Source organism: Tachyglossus aculeatus, chromosome 16, assembly GCF_015852505.1.
Source record: "Tachyglossus aculeatus isolate mTacAcu1 chromosome 16, mTacAcu1.pri, whole genome shotgun sequence".
NCBI lineage: Eukaryota > Metazoa > Chordata > Mammalia > Monotremata > Tachyglossidae > Tachyglossus > Tachyglossus aculeatus.
Window position 1 is genome coordinate 1247423 of NC_052081.1, and position 19969 is coordinate 1267391.

General features: G+C 56.0%; 1 protein-coding gene across 1 annotated transcript in view; it reads left to right on the forward strand.

The window, feature by feature from the left end:
* The window catches only part of LOC119938442 (nitric oxide synthase 1 adaptor protein), a 47116-nt gene that overhangs the window by 9793 nt on the left and 17354 nt on the right, over positions 1-19969 (forward strand). Inside the window, 1 exon segment of the mRNA XM_038758270.1 lies at positions 2437-2508. Within this exon segment, the coding sequence (XP_038614198.1) occupies positions 2437-2508 (72 nt within the window).

The following is a 19969-nucleotide window of genomic DNA, read 5'->3' on the forward strand; positions in this document are numbered from 1 at the left end:
CTCTGGGGTGCTGGAGCGATGTGAGAAGGCCCATTTCCTGCTCAGGGTGGGTGGGGCTGAGGATTGCTCCTATCGATCACATTGGTGCTGGATTAGGCCCCAGGGACCCCGACCTCTCTGGGTATCTGCCAGCGGGTGTCCCCTGGCAGCCCTCTCTCCTTCCCTCCTTCCCTCCCTCCTGCTTCTTGAAGATGGCGGAGGGTCTGGAGTGGCTGTTTCCTAACTGTCTGCTTGGCAGATGGGGCCTGCCTCCCTACCCCATGAGAGTGTAAGCTCCTTCAGGGCCCACCCGCTTTGAGTTCCGTGGCAGGGTCCCAAGCCCTCCGTGTTGTCCTTCGGCACATACAAGTGCTCAGGAAAGGAGGTTCCCCCAATACGTGACTTTATTGACTTTGGGGTCCGAATGGTGCCTGGGTTGCCTGCCCACTGGGAGATATCGGCCTTGGAGGGTGCAGGTCCGTTTTGAGAGGACCTCACCCCGCTGAGTGGGAGCGGTCAGAAGGGCGCTCTAGTGAACCGGGCAGGGGGCCCACGGTGAGTGGAAGGGGCGCCAGGGCACTGTGGACAAAGCGGGGATGGGCCCCCGGGCAGTGTGGATGGGCATCCAGGTTGGGGCGGCCGGGGTCCCGTGGAGTGTGAAGCTCTGAGCTGGAAGGAGTCAGGCAGCAGTGGGAACTCTCAGCTTGAATAATGTGATTCACCTCCCAGGAAATACTGGCTAGGGGGCGGGGGCAGCTGGGCGCCTCCTGCACAGAGTTCCATCTCTGTAGGAGGGAGAAGATTTTATGAATCACCCATCTGGAGGAGAGTTTAAAGGTTCTCAGCGTCAGGCAGAAGAGTTCAAAGGTTGCTTCGGGTAATTATGTTTACAGTAAACCCCCAATTTTGGAATTAAGTTTCACCCTCAGCCTTCCCCTCCCTGGTTTTCAGGCCTCCAAGGCCTCTCCTCCAGCCCTCTCAATCTGGAGGGGACCAAAAGGCTGGGGTCCCCTCCCCACCGGCTCTGCCGAGACCTGACATGAGGTGGCCGGGAGACCCTCCCTCCTCTAATGCCAGGCCCTCTGCCTCCAGCTCCTGCTAGCGTTCCCTCACCAGCAGCTGCTGAGAGCAGGGTGGCAGCAGCAGTCAGGGGAAGATCAGGGGGTGCAGCCCTTGGGGTTCCGGGCTGGATGTAAGTTGGAAGTCCACGTTTGGTCTCTGACAAGGGTGCGAGGCTGCAGGGCCAGCCTTAACTCGGCCCCCAACCTTGGCCCCTGGGACGTCCTTTCTCTTTCCCATTTCCCAGCTGAGATCTAAGGCCACCTCTGTGTCTTCCTTCGTGGAGCTTGACTCTGTGGCAGGCCAAAAGGAGCTGTGCCAGTTGAGCCTGCTGGTGGAGCACGCAGGGTGTGTGGGGATTTGGGTGTCAGCAAATGTTGGCGTGGTGCCTCTACATATCTGTTTGTTGGTTTGATGTCTCAGTGTGGCTCTCTCTCCCTGTTGTTGCATTTGCTAATTGCCCATCACGTGATGCACGTCCGTTTACATCTGGCCATATCTGTGCGGTTTTGTGTATAGTTTAGCCATAGAGGAGATTCTGTCTCTGGCTACCTCCGAGCGTTCCCAGTGGTGCAGAGCGAGCTCCAAGGTGGCAGTTGGCTTGGAGGGATGGGGTCTGGCAGAAACAGGAGCCCAGCAGGAAAGAGAATGGAGGGAGGGAGTGGTGGAGGAGGAAGAGGAGAGAGTCAAGGGGGCAAGGAGGTCTGGGCTCAAAGAGCCTGGAGCCCAAAGGATCAATGGGAGGAGTAAAGTGGAGTAAAGGTCGTAGTTGGAGAGAGTCTGGCTCCTGATGGGCCAGGACTCCAAGAGGGTGATATGTGGGTTGGGGGCCTAGGAGCCTCAGAGTAGGTAAGAGCAGGGAAAGTCAGGGCACTTTTTTTGTTGAGGAACTTTCATCTCTTCAGAGTGACAGGATAGGTTCCGAACACCCTCTTGGCTGTCCTGGGCTCCCTGGCCTGGTGGCTAGTCGTGACTGTGGAGGTGCCAGACCGGTTCGGCAGATCCTAGTGGAAAGACCCTAGGTTTGGGTTCTAAACCAGGCTCTGCCACTTGCCGTGTGACCCTGAGCAAGTCACTTCACTTCTCTGGGCCCCAATTTCCCAATCTGCTAAATGGGGATTCGACACCTAGTCTCCCTCCTACTTAGACTGCGAGCCGCCTGTGGGTTAGGGACTGTGTCCAACTCCTGATCTCATATCGACCCCAGCACTTAGTTCAGTGTGTGGCACAAGGTAAGCACTTAAGAAATACCGCAATTGTTATGATTAGATTTTACTCTTCCAACAGACCTGGGACGGTCACCCAGTCCAACGCCCTGTCTCAGGGCAGAGCTGTGCGTCCTCATCTTGGAGCAGTCTGTCCCGGGGTTAACGTGTGTTTTCTCCTTCCCACCCCCAGTACATCGGCAGCCTGGACGTACCCCGGCCGAACAGCAGGGTGGAGATCGTGGCAGCCATGCGGAGGATCCGGGTGAGTACTCCAGACAGCTGGCTGCTCAGCGGCTGAGTGAGAGGGAAGGGGTCACTCTTTCTTTCTTTCTTTCTTTCTTTTCATTTATGGTATTTGTTAAGCACTTACTATGTGCAAAGCACCGTTCTAAGCGCTGGGGGTATACGAGGTGATCGGGTTGTCCCACGTGGTGCTCACTGTCTCAATCCCCATCTTCCAGATGAGGTAACTGAGACACAGAGAAGTTAACTGACTTGCCCAAAGTCCTGGTCCCACTGGGAGCTGCCCCATCAGGCTGAATCTGCCTTGTGCCCCTTTAGTGTCCCCAGGAGACCCTGCAGACCCCTGCATCCAGTCGGGCTTGAGGTGCCCCGGAGCTAGTTGGGGTGAGGCCGAGGGAGTTGGTGTCTTTTTGCCTCAGGCGGGTGAGGCTGTTGAATGAGAGGGTCCAGCTGGTCCTTTTCCCTCCCCCACCGCCCTTCTGCCGCTTCCGTGAGGCCAGGCCAGGCGGCCCATCTCTCTTCTCCTCCGGCTTCTTGGTATTTCCCTCCAGATCCACCACCCCGCAGCACACGTGGGTGTCACCAGAAGAGAAGTGATCTGGTCCTCCAGGCACCGGCAAAGTTGGGTTTGGGGATCTGGGCTTGGAGGCTGAGCCACGGTCTCCCGTCTCGGTTCGGGCCGCGGGAACTGAGAGGTCAGCACACGGTCTCTCACTCCGCTGCAGGCTCTGGTGACTAGCTCTGGGGCCCAGATCCTGTCAGCGCCGACGGGGGCTCCCAGGGGCATCCTGGCCCCCAGCCTCCTCCTGCCTGGACAGCAGGTGCAGGCCCCGTCACCGGTGACTCTGCCTCACGATCCCCTGCCAGGAACCCTGGGTTGCCGAGGCCTGCTCTCTAGATTACTCTCTAGAGAAGCAGCGTGGCTCAGTGGAAAGGGTACGGGCTCTGGAGTCAGAGGTCATGGGTTCATATCCCTGCTCCACCACTTAGCTGTGTGACTTTGAGCAAGTCACTTAACTTCTCTGGGCCTCAGTTACCTCATCTGGAAAATGGGGATTAAGACTGTGAGCCCCCCGTGGGACAACCTGATCACCTTGTAACCTCCCCAGCGCTTAGAACAGTGCTTTGCACATAGTAAGTGCTTAATAAATGCCATCGTTATTATTATTATTATTGTAAGCTCACTGTGGGCAGGGAATGTGTCTGTTTATTGTTATATCATGCTCTCCCAAGCGCTTGGTACAATGTTCTGCACACAGTATGCGCTTGATAAATACAATCGACTGACTGATTGACTTTCCAAGGGTGACTTGCAGGGTCACGGAGCATTCCTGGGGGATCCGGGAGAGGAACAATGGAGGCTGCTGCTTCATCCCTGGGAGCCCTAACCCTTAACTCACCCCCTCCGTCCACTTCTGGCTTTTAGGGGGTTCCTGTCTCCCCTCTAGGCCATAAGCTCCTTGAGAGCAGGGGTTGGTTCTTCTCCCTCTAGGGTCCTCTCCCAAGCCCTTAATGCAGTGTCTCTGCACACGTTGGAGGCACTCAGTCAGAACTATTGATTGATGAACGGCTCCATTAGGAAAGGCAGCCACCCCCGTCCTCGCCGAGGGCCCGGCGGAGTGGGGGAAGGATCGCTCGGGATCCAGAACCATTCTGTGGGCTTCAGGCCCACCGCGCCTGGCTCAGCTCTCGTCTCCGGCTAAGCCACTGACTTTCCCCGACTAACCCCCACTCCCCAACCCTCCACCCCTCCCAATTACCTATCCACAAACACCTCCTCTGGGCACTGCCTCCAGCAGTTCTCTTCCTTTGAACCGCCACCAGGATTTAATGAGGAGCTCATTAAATTGGAGAGATAAATTAATTGGCGAAAATGAAGTTTTCTTTGGCTGAGGCTTATTTAAAGTGGAGGTTTGAGTTTCTATTCCAAACGGCAGGGCTAGTGTTGAGTCCTTGTTGCTGCTCTCTCATGCTGCCCAAAGGGTTCTCCGCCTCCTCTTCCTCTTCCTCCTCCCTAAAGTGAAACATTCCCAGGAGCCCTCCGGGAAACCAAAGCCACAGAAGCTTGGCAAGACAACTGGGCCTTTGGAGAAAACGACCCTATTGAGTTTGTTTTTCTAAATTTAGTAGTGAGCCGGGACCCTCCTCAGCCTCCAGTGTGGGACTCCCCCTGACTCCCACAGAGGCAGCGAGGCCTGTTGGAAAGAGCCTGGGCCTGGGTTCTAATTCTGGCTCCGCTACTTGCCTAGTGGGTGACCTTCATTTCTCTGAGCCTCATCTAGAAAATGGGGATTTAATGTCTGTTCTTCCTCTTAGTCAAAAGAAGCAGCGTGTCCTAGTGGTTAGGGCATGGGCCTGGGTGTCAGAAGGACCTGGGTTCTCATCCTGGCTCCTCCACTTGTCTATTGTGTGACCTTGGGCTAGTCACTTAACTTCTCTGTAAAATCTGTAAAATGGAGATTGAGACTGTAAATCCCATGTGGGACAGGGACTGTGCACAATCTGATTTGCTTGTATCCACCCCACTGCTTAATACAGTGCCTGGCACATAGTAAGTGCTTAACTTGTACCACGATTATTATTATTATTCTCTGTGCCTCAGTTTCCTCAGCTGAGCCCTAGAGAAGACTACTGGGCTCTTCCATCAGGGAACCTCCACAGGCAGAAGAGAGGAACAGCCAGTCTGAAATTGGTCAGACAACCCCAGAACACGTCACCGGATTTATTTGCCCTCGCCCCCTCACACAGAACTAGTTTCTTTTGAACCTTGGTCCAGGGTGAGCAGCGAGGCTTTAATAATAATAATAATAATAATAATAATAATAATGATAATGATAATTTTGGTATTTGTTAAGGACTTACTATGTGCAAACCAGTGTTCTAAGCACGGGGGAGGATACAAGGTGATCAGGTTGTCCCATGTGGGGTTCACAATCTCCACCCCCATTTTCCAGATGCGGTAACTGATGCACAGAGAAGTGAAGTGACTTGCCCAAAGTCACACAGCTGACAAGCGACAGAGCCGGGATTTGAACCCGTGACTTCTGACTCCCAAGCCCGTGCTTTTTCCACTGAGCCACGCTGTTTTACACTCCCAGGGTCTGTGAATGAACACATCCCATTTCCCTCATTAAAGTACTCCCGCTCTGCTGGCCAATCCGGCTCTGTTCCTCCAACCCTATTGGCTGACATGTACCCATCTTCCTGATAATAATAATAATGATAATAATAATGGCATTTATTAAGCTCTTACTATGTGCAAAGCACTGTTCTAAGCGCTGGGGAGATTACAAGATGATCAGGTTGTCCCACGTGGGGCTCACAGTCTTAACCCCCATTTTCCAGATGAGGTAACTGAGGCTCAGAGAAGTTAAGTGACTTGCCCAAAGTCACACAGCTGACAGTTGGCGGAGCCAGGATTTGAGGGGGTACATTCCGCTGGGGGTGGGGCAGGGGGTTGACAGGACTCAAACTGCTGCTGTGGGCATTTGCTCGGATTCATTCATTCATTCAACCGTATTTATTGAGCGCTTACTATGTGCCTCGGTGTCAGTGAGGAGGGGCCAGGCGCTGCCAGGGATTTTAGTCCCTTTGGGTCAATGGAGAAGGGTAGCTGGGACCACTTCAGCCAGGCTTCCCCCCTAGCCTGGATCCGGTCTCCAAGACCCATTCCCCCAAGACCCTCTGCTGGGTGGGTCTTTCTCTGCTCTCCTCCTCAGTCCCCCACCTCTTGCCTACTTAACCACTTCCACTGAGAAGCGGCGTGGCTCAGTGGAAAGAGCCTGGGCTTTGGAGTGAGAGGTCATGCGTTCAAATCCCGGCTCCGCCAGTTGTCAGTTGTGTGACTTTGGGTAAGTCACTTAACTTCTCTGGACCTCAGTTACCTCATCTGGAAAATGGGGATTAAGACTGTGAGCCCCACGTGGGACAACCTGATCACCTTGTAACCTCCCCAGCGCTTAGAACAGTGCTTTGCGCATAGTAAGCGCTTAATAAATGCCATTATTATTATTATTCCCATGATGTCAATGCCCTGAGTCTGAGAGCCTAATTACAACAGAATAGCATCGGCAGGGGTTGTATTCAGGGTTCAAAGTTCCCCCAACCAACTCTCCATCCCCTAATTTGGCCAAGAGTCCAGAAGTTCTGGAGCCTCTTCCTGGCTCTTCTCTGCCCCATCTACCCTCACTTGGAAGTCCTCAGAGTCAGCGCAGGCTTTGCCATCCATCTACCAGCCAGCCTGAACCAGACCGGGCCTGGGCCCGTGGGCAGGAGCCCAAGGGCCACCGGGGCCGACAGGGTTGGGTCATTTCTCGCCCTGTCCGAGGACCTCTCCGTGAACAAGGAGGCTCCTGCTCGTTTGGGACAGCCGGGCCGTCAGGTGGGGCAAGGAGCGGAGGAGAAATCGTGGCAGCTGGGACACACCTAGGCCTCATGAGGCCCCGAGCAGGGCCAGAGAGGCAGAGCGGGGTGCAGAGCCCTGCTGGGCCCATATGGATGGGGGCCGCAGAGATGGCACGGCCTGTTCCGACCACGGCTGGCCTGACCCGTTCACCCTACTCTGGAAGCCCTGCTCTTGGACTTTTCTATGCAATGCACTGTCCAGTCTTTGGACACTCTGCCACTAGCATCGGTGACCACAGGCATCGGAGGCCTGAACCGGGGTGGCCAGAGGGGCTTCCCCACCCCCAGGGCTATCTGAGCTCTTCCTCAGAGCCTGGGATTGGTGCCTGGCGGTGAGGGGATAGATAAGGGATTCCTGAAATTCCAGTCACTCTCTCCCTGAGCCTGAGAGGTAATTAAAGAGGGGAGAGGGCTGCAGGGGAACTGTCAGTATCTGTGGTAGGTACCAGGGCCGCCTCACCATCAGTGCCGACCCGTGGCTCGCCCAGGTACGATTCGGGTTCTTGTTGCGGATTATTTACCGTTCCGCTCTGTTAGCCGGTTCCATCCCCTCACCTCGCGGGTAGCATTTCGTTTGGGATGTTTCCCACAGCTCTCCCTGGATGGCTGCCTCTGGATCTATCTGGGCAGATTTGATCCTGAGGGCCACCCTGATCCGTTCCACCCCTCCGCTCCCACCTCTCCACCTCAGCTCTCCACCATCTGGTGGAGGTTCTAGTCTGGTTTGGGGCTGGAGAGTTGGTGTGTGTGTTGGCAGGGGGACCAGAGAGAGAAAGATGAGAGAGAGAGAGAGGGGAGAAAGAGAAAGTTGTTCAGGCCAGTGCTCCATTCGTGCAAGCGCCGAAAGGCTACTGGTTGTTATTGAAATGGGTCAAGAGCGTCTTCCGTTTATCCTTCATCCTCTTGGAAGAAGGAGGAGGAGGAGGAGGAGGAGGAGGAGGAGGAAAGTGGTCTATTGTTGTCTCCTTTATCTGGACAGTGAAACAGCCCAAGTGAGGTTAAGCAACTTGGCCCCAATCCCAGGGCAGAGTTGGGGCCGCTACCCAGACAGTCTTGTCTGTCTGTCTGTCCAGTGCATCGAGACTGGGACAACTCGTACTTGGCTCTGACCATAGAATCAGATACCGTTGCCCTCTTCTTCCCCCTCTGCCCACCCCCCACCCCCGGACTATGGCGACCAGTGTTGCGTGTGTTGTTGCCCGGAGAAGTTCACCAAGACAGCAAGGTTTCTCCGTGATGGTGGAGTGGCTCTGACCGGCCCTTGTCCTGACCCAACCAGTAAGGCAGAGGTTCGGAGTCCGGGGTGTTCATCCTGGGCCTGAGGGGGTCATGAGGGACCCGGAGGCGGGTGAGGAGTATCCGGATAAGCTTCTGCTATGGCTGGGAGACCTATTTCGACTTCTGGAATGGTTTCATTCGCGACTCCTTAAAACATATTCCACCTCAAATGGCAGGGCAGACACTCTAATAATGAGGTTAGGGAACAGGGTTGGCTCTCCAGCAGCGAGTCAGTGATCATTGTAACACCACCCCGCTGGGCGGGATGTGGGAGGGGAATGGGTATGCCAGCAGGATACCCAGGTGGCGGGCCCGCGTTGATCCCGAGGGGGCCTTGCAGGCCGGCCAGTGGGAGGAGAGGGCAGAACAAACATTTGAGAGACATGAGGAGGCGCAGTCTCCAACAAGTAGCGTGGGCAGCTGAGAGGTCGCGGTAGCAGTCAGACTAGCCTGGAGCACTGCAACAGGGGGTGGGGGCTCTCCTTGAGCAGAACAGAGGCAGAACAGAGACTGGGAGAGTGGGAATCAGCTGCCCCATCAGTGTCTGACCTTGTGTGGAAGCGCAGGATGGAATAGAGAGTCATACATGTGACATGTAACATCCCGGGGGCCTGGCCGGCTTCTAGCTGACAATCTGTATCACCTTCGAATGGGAAGTCTGGTTCCAAGCCTCCCCACCGTTGTCCAACATGGAGGAACGAGGGGAGGTGGATGGAGAGGAGGGTCAGCAAATCCAGGCCTCCAGGTGACTGGGCCCCAAACACTTTCTCTGCCTGTGTCAGGTCTCACCTCTGCACTCTGATCGCCCATTCCCTATTGTCCCTTCCTATGCAGGGTGACTCGATTGCTCGCAGGGGTAAGGACACACCCACCCACGCATGTGCTCACACATATCTACACTCTTACACTCATGTACACACATGCTCACTCTGAACCGCCATTAGAAGACACCTTGAGCGCCATAGGTTTCCGGCCACGCTTTTGCCACGCTGATCTCTTGGCAGACACTCTCCCTTCACTTACAAATTTGGGCAAGCATGTCTCGCATTTGGGCAAGTGTGACTGCATCCCCCTCCCTGCCCCAGTCCCCCCCCTCCCCCCCGACTTTTTCAGAGCCTTTCCCCAAAGCTTCAGGCTGCTCTCCCACCCCAAGGTTGGGACTACAGCGCGACCCTACTCCCTGAGGCTGAGTGGGTGGATCATTTCTTAGAAAGGGGGGGTGGCTGCTGTTGGCAGCTGGGAGCTGTTGGCAAATATTTGCCGGGAGGTGCAAGGCGGTGCTGCCAGCTTCCGGGAGTGGAGCGATGCCACCCGTCTGGCAGGTTCTGCAGAGGTTGTGCTGCCCGGCCCCCTCCATAATAATAATAATAATAATGATGGCATTTATTAAGCGCTTACTATGTGCAAGGCACTGCTCCATGTCCTCCCGAGCCCATCCGTGGCTGTCCCCGAATCTCTGGGGATTATGCGAATCATAAACGCATTCTCCTCGTGTTCTGGTCCTCATTTGTCCCCCAGGACAGGCCCCAGGGAGCTCAAATCCCGGCCTGGGTGGGTGGGGACTGCCGGATGGGCCAACTGTTGCTCCAGGCCCAGCACTGTGGCCAAAGTAGCAGTGGTGGCGACTGTCATTCTGGCTCCCGGAGTATCCCGACACCCCTGTCTTGCCTCCTGGGGATTGCCAGGGGGGTGAGGCCCAGGTCCCGAGGCCTCTTTCTGGCAGTGACTTGCCCGAGGAGGCGGCCCCAGCCTGGCTTCCTGCAGACAGAGTCCAAGGGTCTCCGAAAGGTAAATCATTTGACGGGTGATTCTGGCAAGTATTCCCTGCAGAGAGGCCATCTTTGCTGACTGGCTATGGGAGATAGAGCACAAGGAACCTGGAGGCCAGCTTTAGTGCTAGAAGAGAACTGGGAGACCCTCCGGCCCCTCCCCTGGCCCCTGGGCCTCTGGGAATCTCTCCCGCTTGACATCCAGGGCCTATCCTTGTTGGCGGAGCAGTGCCACTACTGCCGTGCAAACAGGAGACAGGAAACAGCTTGGCCCCGGGGCAGAGGGGAGGGTGAGTTCTCCAAACACAGTCAGGAGGGCCCACTTCTGGTCTGTCTCCCCCTTTGGAGGGCAGGGACCGGGGCTGCTGCTTCCAAGTGCCCAGTGCACGGTGTCAGTGCCGTGCCCACCCCACCGTGGGGCATTCGGTGCCTTCCACCATTGCCACCGTCACTGCTGCTGGCTGCGTGCGGGGTCTCCCAGGGAGTGGCCTGGTGCCAGCCCCGGGCAAAGAGTGGCAGTAGGTGGGCTGACAGTGCCCTGGCAGCAGTGGATCCTGGAACAGTCCTTGCGTTTTGTGGCTTGGCTGTGCCCCCATTTTCCTTCACCTTTAGAGTTCTGCTGCGCCAATCCACTCAGGGGCCCAAGAAATGTTTTTCTGAAAGCAGCATCATCCCCCCACATCTCTCGCCCCTCTGTAAAGTTAGTCTAGTGCTTAGTACAGTGCTACACACATGACAAATGCTTGCTAAATACCACTGATGGATGGATCGGTGACGGGATCTGGGCAGAGTGGAACCTAGTGAGGACAGGGAAGAAAGCGCGGTTGTCTGGGAGCATCCATCTTGGGCTTGTTTGGTCGGTGGCCACACTTCCATGGTCGAGGCTCGGAAGAGCGGAAGAGCACCTGGCTCAAGGTGGGGTTCCAGGCGAATAAATCCCAGGACCCCGCCGATATCACTGCCAACCCAGCCACCGCTACTGGAGCCACTATTGCCTGCGTGGCTGCCATACCATCCTTCCATGGACACCACCGGTTTACCTGTGCCTCTCATGGAACGGGTCAGGGATGGTAGGAGGAGGGTGTGTTGGTCCCATGAAGGAATGTGGAAATTGGCATATAAGTCCTAGAGTCCTGGGAACAGAAGCTGTCTGGAGAGGGAGGAGGAGGAGGAGGAAGAGAGATGTGTGGGGCAAGGGGGAGAATTGGGGGGAGAAGGGGAGGGGAAGGTGGAGAAGAAAGAAAGGCAGAAAGGGGAGTGAGGAAGGGGGAGGGGAAGGAAGAGGTGGAAGTGGGAGGAGGAGAGGCAGGAGCCGGGGGAAATGGAAGGAAGGGCACAGGGAGCTGGCTCATTCCCCTGTTTCCAGATGCAGCAAAGGGTGAAGTGATTCACTCCAGGCAACACAATGAGTTAGTGGCAAGCCAGAGAGCAAACTGAAATCTCCTCACTTGAAGGGAAGGGCATCAGCCCGCCAAGCCACACTGCCGCCAGGTTAACCCTTTCAGGCCCCACAGAGCCAAGGAGCCGCGGTTGTGCGGGCAACAGTGGTGAAGTTGTAAATCATGCAGGTCATCCTTCACTGGGGAGGAGAGAGCTGTCGGCCGCAGAGCCCTCCTCGGGGAGGGCCGGGCTCTAGGCTCCTGGTACTGCAGTCCTCTCCATCCGCAGCCTGGAGAGCACATTCCAGGCCGGGGCCGGTGGCGGGGGCTGGGAGGGGGCAAGGCCTGTAACTTTACAGTCACACTTCACAGCCCTGTGCCGTTGGCGTTGGCGTTTCTCCAGTGGAAGCCACCAAAGATCCATCTCCCCCCTAAAAGTTTTACGACTCTGTTTGAACCTAGTGCAAGCATCCGGTCAGCCAAGCCCAAACTGCCCCCAGGGGAGCCCGGCCCGGAGCCGAGCCTGCCAGCCCGGGCTGGGTTGGGGGGAGGTGAGGTGGGAGGGCATGGGCCCCACACTCTGCAGAGGAACGTGTGATGACGGTGGTGGTGGTGGTGGAAGCTGGGTCCAGCCTCTCCCTGGCCCTGGGCCAGAATTCACTCCATAGTAACTGCGCAGACACTGGGCAGTGTGTTTGTGCATGGGCATGCATGAAGGTGACCTAGGGAAGTAGGGGCAGGGAGGAAAAAGTGACTGAGGAGCAAGTGGCCTGGCCACTGGCCTCTCCCTCCTGTAGGCCAGCTTTCAGCTGGCTCTGGGAAAGGCGAAAGCCCCCCAGCCCTCCTCGTCTCCCGCTGGACACTAAGGCCTGATTGGAGCAGGCCTCCCCATCAAATCCCTCCATCGTCCTTCACCTCCCCACAGCACCTGTATATATGTTTGTACAGATTTATTACTCTATTTATTTTACTTGTACATATTTACTATTTTATTTATTTTGTCAATGATGCGCATCCAGCTTTATTTCTATTTATTCTGATGACTTGACACCTGTCCACGTGTTTTGCTTTCTTGTCTGTCTCCCCCTTCTAGACTGTGAGCCCGTTGTTGGGTAGGGACCACCTCTAGACGTTGCCAACTTGTACTTCGCAAATTCTTAGTACAGTGCTCTGCACACAGTAAGCGCTCAATAAATACGATTGAATGAATGAATGAATGAATGAATGAATGAATGGGGTTCAGTCCACCCCTAATGGAATCCAGGCATTCATCGGCTCTCCTCATTGTTCTGGACTCTCCTCTCCGGAAGAATCATTGGGCCACCTGGATGGGTTCCGGTAGCATAGCCCGGTAAGCTGGGCCAGGAACCTGTAAGCTTGCTGTGGGCAGGGAATGTGTCTTCCCATTCACTACAGTACAGTGCTTCGCACGCAGGAAGTGCTCCATAAATACGACTGACCGACTGGGTCGTTAGCCTGAGCCGGGCTGCCCTCTTTCTTCCCCTGCCCTCTGTTCCCTGTTTCTGTCTAGGGTGAGAAGGCCTAACCTTGCCTCCCTGTGGGCTGCTGGGACTCCCAAACATGTCCCTTTAGGTTGCTGGGACTTCCCCCAAGGTGGCGGGAGTCCCCTGTAGGAAGCCCCTTGTCGCCTCCAGCCCTGCTTGAATCTGGCCCAAATAGTGGGGCCTGGCATGTAGGAGGCAGGATTGAGGGTCCTTGGGCCATGCTGTACCCTGGAAGAAGCCCAGACACTCCAAGAGCAGCCAGCACTCCCGGCTCTGGGATGGTCACGGGTGGTGCTCCCCAGAGATGGCCCCCTGGGGCTGATGAGGGGGGAGAGGCAGGGGCACGGACAGGAACGGGCAGGAGCTTAGCAGCCAACAAAGAGCCGCAAGCTGCGGGCTGTTTGCCATGTTGTCGCTGGGCGGGGGGAGACTGGCCTGCAGTGTTGGGAGGATTTTTACAGAAACAGCCCCGTGTGCCCGAGACGGGAAGGGAGGGGGGACTGCCGAGAGCTGGGGAGGAGCCGGAGGGCCGGGTTGGGCGAGCAGGGGGAGACGGGCCCAGTTTGGAATCTCAGAGTGGGCAGGGCCCTTCAGGAGAGCCTTTTGTGGCCAAAAACCTGGGGCCCCACCTGGCCAGAGCCCAGCGTTCTCCGCGGGTAGCTAACAGCCTGGCCCAGACAATGACACTAGTCATCTGTGCCAACGGCAGCTTTGGTACCCACCTCCCCTGGGGAAGGGGCAAGAGGGGATAGCTAAGCCCTTCAACCAATCCAACAACAGTATTGATTGGGGACCCACTGTGTACAGAGCCGTGTGCTAAACGCTTGGGGGAGGACAATAGAAAAGTTAATAGCTATGACTTCTTCACAGTCCAGCGAAACAATTTATAAATGGGGGAAGAGAGGATGGAGGGCTGGCTCTGTGAATAAATCAGTGTTTTGTGGCTGAGTCTGCAAATTGATCCAAACCCCTCTGATCAGGGGGACATTATTGCTTGGTGGTGGGGTGGAGGAAGCTTGGGCAGAGGTGGGGGTCTGAAGAGCAAGGAAGCTTGGCTGTGGGCGCCTTCTCCCTGACCCCATCTGCTGACTGTCACTGGCCAAACAAGGCTGTTGTGCTGCATCAGACACGAGCTAATAGCCCCAAGGGACAGCTAGTCACAGGGGAGACTCCTGCTCTCCTCCTCCAGATGATCTTGGCCCCCGCCACCCTCCAGTGAAGAGTCCCCCAGGGACGGAGGGGAGCATCCATCCAGCACATCATCCCCTTTTGGCACGGGCCCGGGGCTGGTTGTGGGGGGTTTCTGCGGGGGTACCTGCTCCCAGCAGCTGAGCTAGGGCAGGGGCTGGAGTGGCGGGGAGCCGAGGGGTACAGGAGCAGGGAGCAGCTGCTTATTTACAATCCCTGGCTAGTTGTGGCCCACAGGGATTCAGAGCCAAGCAGGGGGCTCCCCACCAGCTGCCTGGCCATCTCTGCCCGCTCCACCCCGGGCACCAAGAACCTTAGGGACCGATAGCCCCTTCCCCAAAGCTCACCCTTGCCCCCTCGCTCTCCATCACACACACACACATACTCATGGGCTGCATAACCAGGGCCACTAATCACAGCTGGCCAAGTCACTCATCAGGCTGAGGCGGGGAGGAAATGTTCCTGGATAGGCAAGCAACTTTTCTGGAATGACTAGTCCTACAGTCTGCCAAGGGTATTTTGAACACTGGACAGTCCCTGGGGCCGGGCCACTCTGCGGTGCAGCTGATTTTATTAACAAGATTCAATTTCCTATTCTTACTGGAGAGGGCAGGCCCGTAAGCTCAGGGTGGACAGGGAATGTCCCTCTCAACTCCGTCGTACTTTCCCAAGCACTTGGTACAGTGCTCTGCTCATAGGCAACACTCAATAAATACCATTGATTCATTTGTAGAAAAGCAAACTCTGATAAAGTGGGAACCTTGGCAAGGAAAAGCTAGGGAGAAGTAGCTGAAAAAATTAGCTCCCAAGGACCCGGCTGACAGTTTAAAAATACTGTGAGACGCTCGGGTTAAAATGTGCCACATAACTGAAAACAGGTGATCAAACAGAAACCCTGTATGGATAACTGGCAAAGACAAAGAGGTCACCGGAAGAAGAGGGTCCCCCTCTGAGGGTTGGAAAGCTCCCAGAAGAGCAAGCAGGTCAGATCAGTGAAGAGGAAATCGGGTGGACCAAATAGGTATTCAAAGAGTGTTTTGCAAGAGCGCCAGAGCTCTGAATTAAAGAGTCTTTAAATGTATCAAGAGCAGGAAGCCGGCTCGGGGACCCGTGGAGGACCTTGATGCATGTAGGATAAAGAGTGACTCAGAGGCTGGGACAGTGATAGCAGGGTCCCGGAAGAAATTCTCTAGTTCGGTATTGACCGGCATCAGGGTTCAGGCACCTGAGGAAAGAAAAAAACCGTCCACAGCATTGTCTCTGAGAGAGCTTGGGGTCAGTGGTCTTCAAAGTCTACCATGCTGGGCAGAGTAAGAGCATCGTTTTCTACCCAGGGAGAAGCAGCATGCCTAGTGAATAGAGCACAGCCCTGGGAATCTGAAAGACCTGGTTCTAATCCCAGCCCTGCCACTCGTCAGCTGTGTGGCCTTGGGCCAGTCACTTCACATCTCTGGGCCGCAATTACCTCATCTGTAAAATGGGGATTAAGATTGTGAGCCCCTCGTGGGACAGGGACTGTGTCCAACCTGATTAGCTTGTGTAATAATGATGGCATTTATTAAGCGCCTATTATGTGCAAAACACTGTTCTAAGCACTGGGGAGGTTACAAGGTGATCAAGTTGTCCCATGGGGGGCTCACAGTCTTAATCCCCATTTTACAGATGAGGTAACTGAAGCACAGAGAAGTTAAATGGGTTGCCCAAAGTCACACAGCTGACAATTGGCGGAGCCAGTATTTGAACCCATGACCTCTGACTCCAAAGCCTGTGCTCTTTCCACCGAGCCATGCTGCTTCTCTTGTATCTACTCCAGTGCTTAGTACAGTGCCTGGCCACTTAGTAAGTGCTTAACAAATACCATTAAAAAAGAAAGAGAGATAGAGATGAGTCTATCCCTGGGTAGTTTGTCTCTCCACAGGGTGGGTAATTCTTGCAGGTTGGTAGGTCAGGTTTTCCCCTGCTGGGGGCCTGAGGATTCGAGTTGAGGGGACTGCACATGCTTTAGGGCTGGCAGATAGGGAGGCCTGCCTGGGACTAGATTCCCTTTCTCCCCTGCTCCCCTCGGGCTTGCCGAGGGCTCAACCTTTCCCTCTCTTGTTTCCCTGAAGTTCCTGCAGGGACTTGGCTGTGCAGGATCAGGTCAGGGTAGAGCATAGAGGTCCAGTGTACCAATTCCCTCAGGTCCAGGACAGGGGCACTCAGTAGAGCTGGAAGGAGGGGACAATCCAAGGTCTAGAAAGCCTGGGGTAAATCCATGCTGAAGGCGTCCCGCAGGGAGTGACTGGAGGGAAGAGGAGGAAGGTAGAGAGGAGATCCGGGGTGTTGGTTCCATGGCACCTGCTGAGGAAAAGCTGGAAACTCCCCCTCCTTTATTCCTCTGCCCCCCACCTTCAGCAGGGGCAGCTGGAGCTGGGATTGTTGGGGGTCGAGGGCCATTAACACCCATCCAGCACTGTTTTTCTGGATAAAGTGAGGAGAAGGAAGGTCGCGGGAGTGGGGGGAGCCTGCAGAGGCATCAGGGTTGGGAGTTGACTTGGTGGAGTTGGCCAGGTCCTGGAATCTCCCCTCCTCCCAGCTCTGCACCCTCCAAAATATCCCTGCTGGATCACCAGGGGAGGAGGCATGGCCGGCCCCACCACTTGCCTACTGGGTGATGGTGGGCAAGTCAGTTCACTTCTCTGGGCCTCGGTTTCCTCATATGTAAAATGGGGATCCAAACCTGTTCTCCCTCCTACTTTGACTGGGAGCCCAATGGGGACAGGGACCATGTCCAACCTGATTATCTTGTATCTATCCTAGTGCTTACTACAGTGCTTGGCATACAGTAGGTGTCTAACAAATACCAGAATTATTAGTGTTATTATTTGACATTGGCACCTCAGAGGCACTGAAGCAAACTGGCACCACTCAGCCCGCTGGCACCAGAGGCCCCTGGTGGCTCCCTCAGGTATCCGGGCTCCTTCCGGTGGTGTCCGTGCGGGCGGCTGGGCGGTGGGCACCTTGGAGACGCGCCTGGCTGGGAAGGGCCGGACAGGGCCAGGTGAAGAAGCTGACTTCCCAAGGACTGAATTTCAGATTTGGTTTCAAACTGGGGCCGGGAGTCATCTCTGAGAGACGGGTGACGGGGCTCTTAATTAAGCCTCGGATTGTGAGGCGATGAGAAGGGGGCTAGTGGGCTCACCTCGCCAGAGCCGCCCAGGGCGAGCCGAGGTTAGGCCGTCCGGTCCCGTTCACGGCTTCCTGGATTCGACTCCGACCGCGGCGGGGATCTGGGAATTAAAAGGCTGTTTTCAGAGCTGATTTATATCTGCTTATTTGAGCACTGTGCCTTTTTTTTCTTTTTTTGGTGCTGTTCTTTTCAAATACAGATTTTTCTCTCCTCCCCAGGAAGCAGAGGCTGGGAGGGGTTTAGCACTCAGGAAAGACACATTGGTGGAGCCTCAGCCCAAGCCCTTCTTGGCCCAGGACGCTTGTGCTTAGGGGACTCTCTCAGTGCAGAAAATGGTGTAGGCATATTTTTCTCATTCAGCTCCCCGTTTCAAGGCTGTCTGCCCCGTTGGCCTCTTCCCGCTGACCTCTCTGCCACGCGGATCTGGGCTCTTTGGTGGAGATTGGATTCTCAGTTTTCCCCTGGGTTTGAATGAGTTTCCCTCCTAGGCTGCATCCTGGTGTGGACCTGGTCACCGACACCCAGGTGTCTTTGCCGGGTTCCTTGGCCATGCGCAGTGGCTAGCGGGGCGGCCAGCTGAACGGCCAGGGCTTCCAGGGAGCCTTTCGCAGAGAGGAGATTTTGGCTGGGGCAGCTGTCCGGGCCTCCCCAAGTCCTCCGTGTACCCACCTGGCATCCAGGCAGGAGAGGTGGTGTCACGGGGAGCAGCTGAGGCCTGCAAGTCTCTGATTCTTTTCAGGCAGTAGCTTGTAGGCCCGGGGGCGGTGAGAGCCTTGGGCAGCTCCCTCTCCCTCCTCTGAGAAAGCTGAGACCCATACTCCTCAAAGCTCCCCCAACCAGGGTAGATCAAAAACCCTGGTCCGCTTTCTGCGGGCTGCATAGTCCAACCACCTCCAAGCTGAGCATCACCGGCCCAGTCCCTGAGGATCAAAAAGCAGTGAAGCCAACTTGTGTTCTTACCTCTTCCTACAGAGTATGTTCAATCTGCCCTTCCCCTCAGCCCTGCCAATCTTTGATCCCTGGGTGCTGCACTCAGCTTGGTGCCTGGCAGCCTCGGGCCTGGTCTGGCCAGGGCCAGTCCCTGCCACTGCCGGACACACACACTCACCTAGCCCACTCCATTCTTCCTCTTGGAGCAGCGCGGGGTAGAGAAAGGCCACCCTAGGACATCCCAAACCAGTGGCCATCTCTCTTCTGACTGGCATCCCCATCGGCCAAGCCCCTCCAAGCATTCCCCCACCCCACCAGAGCCTCAGGGGAATGTCAGCACCCCGAGGGCATCAGTGATCCGTATTGTATGTATTGAGCACCTGTTGTGTGCAGAGCACTGTACTAAGTGCTTGGAGGAGGACAGGAGAGTAGGTGGACAGGTTCCCTGTCCTCAAAGCTTTCAAGCTAGCAGGAATCATGGGTAATCATGAAAGAGAAACTCTGGCCAAGCAAGGGGGAGTTAGGCAGGGATATTTCTAAGGCCCGAGTCCCAGTCAAGCTGGGCCAGTTGGCCCGGGTGTCTGCTTGCTGACCTCAGCTCCCCATTGACACGTCTGAGTCGGGCGAGGAGGTGGGCGGACCTCGGGCACCGAGGACCATCTCTCATCACTTGGGCTCCCTTGGGGCCGGTGGGGTTGGAAGTTGTCAGGCGCCTCCCCCTGGGGTCCCCGGAGTCCGTAAGTTTGGAGTATCAGGCCGGAGCAGGGGCAGGGCTGGTGGGACTCTGCTGTCCTCTCCTATCCAGAGTCCCGGGCCGGTGTGGGAGAAGGGGAAGGGGAAGGAGTGATTTGTCCTTGGACACATCACCATGGCAACAAGCAAAAACAACTCTGGCCTTTATTTCTCTCCGGCTTGCATCTTCCTCCTGCCAGGGTTTCTGCTGCTCCTCTCTTCCTCCTCCTCCTCTCTCAACCCCCCCCCCCCCCCCCACCTCCCGCTTCTCATTTCCCTTTCCAGCCTATTGTTCTCTCTCCGTCTGCCTGTTTTGGCAGGTTTAGCAGCAAGGAAAGTCTGCTGAGTGCAGACGCAGGATGCTGACTAAATTCCGCCGTCTTCTCTCTGCCATTTCCACAAGCATGGAGGTGGTCCCGAGGGCAGTCACTTCCCAGCCGGCCCCTGGCAAAGTGACAATGCTTACCCCCATTCCAGGTGGCTCCCGAAAGCCTCCTGTGCCCCTGACTTTCCCCCCTGTCCGAGTAGAGGGTTGTGTCTGAAACTGTTTTCGTGGAGCCTCGGCCTCCAGATCATTGTGACAGAGGGCTCACTGAAGGAAGGACACGTGTGTCCACCTCTCACTCTGGGGTCTGCCTGGGATGCCATCCAGGCGCAGGGCCTTGAAATGACTCCCTTCCTCCCTCCCCCAGTGCCAGGGCCTCCCGGAGGAGGAGGAAACAGCATCCAAGAGGCTAATCCCAAGGCCACACAACTGGCCGGTGGCAGAACTGAGTTGAAAGCCCAGGTCAGTGGGGCTGCCCTCCGGCAGAGGGAAAGGGGAATGGCGCTGTTGAAGTTGATGCCGCGGCTCCTGTGCCCATTGTGCACAGTACCCATGACAATTCAGTTGGCCATATTTTCTGGCCCCCTGCCACACAGGAGATATTGCCCGGAAACCATGGTTGAAGAGGGGAGGGGTCTTTCTGACCGCCTGCAGGACACATTTCGGAGCTGTGTTTGCAGCAGTGGTGATGGTCCGCACTGAGTCATGCACACTCTTCCCATAACCCGGTCTCCCCGTGCCTGGTGGCATATGCTTGGAGTTGGCCAGTAAGGAGAAGGGGTGCAGCCTCTCTGTCCTCTG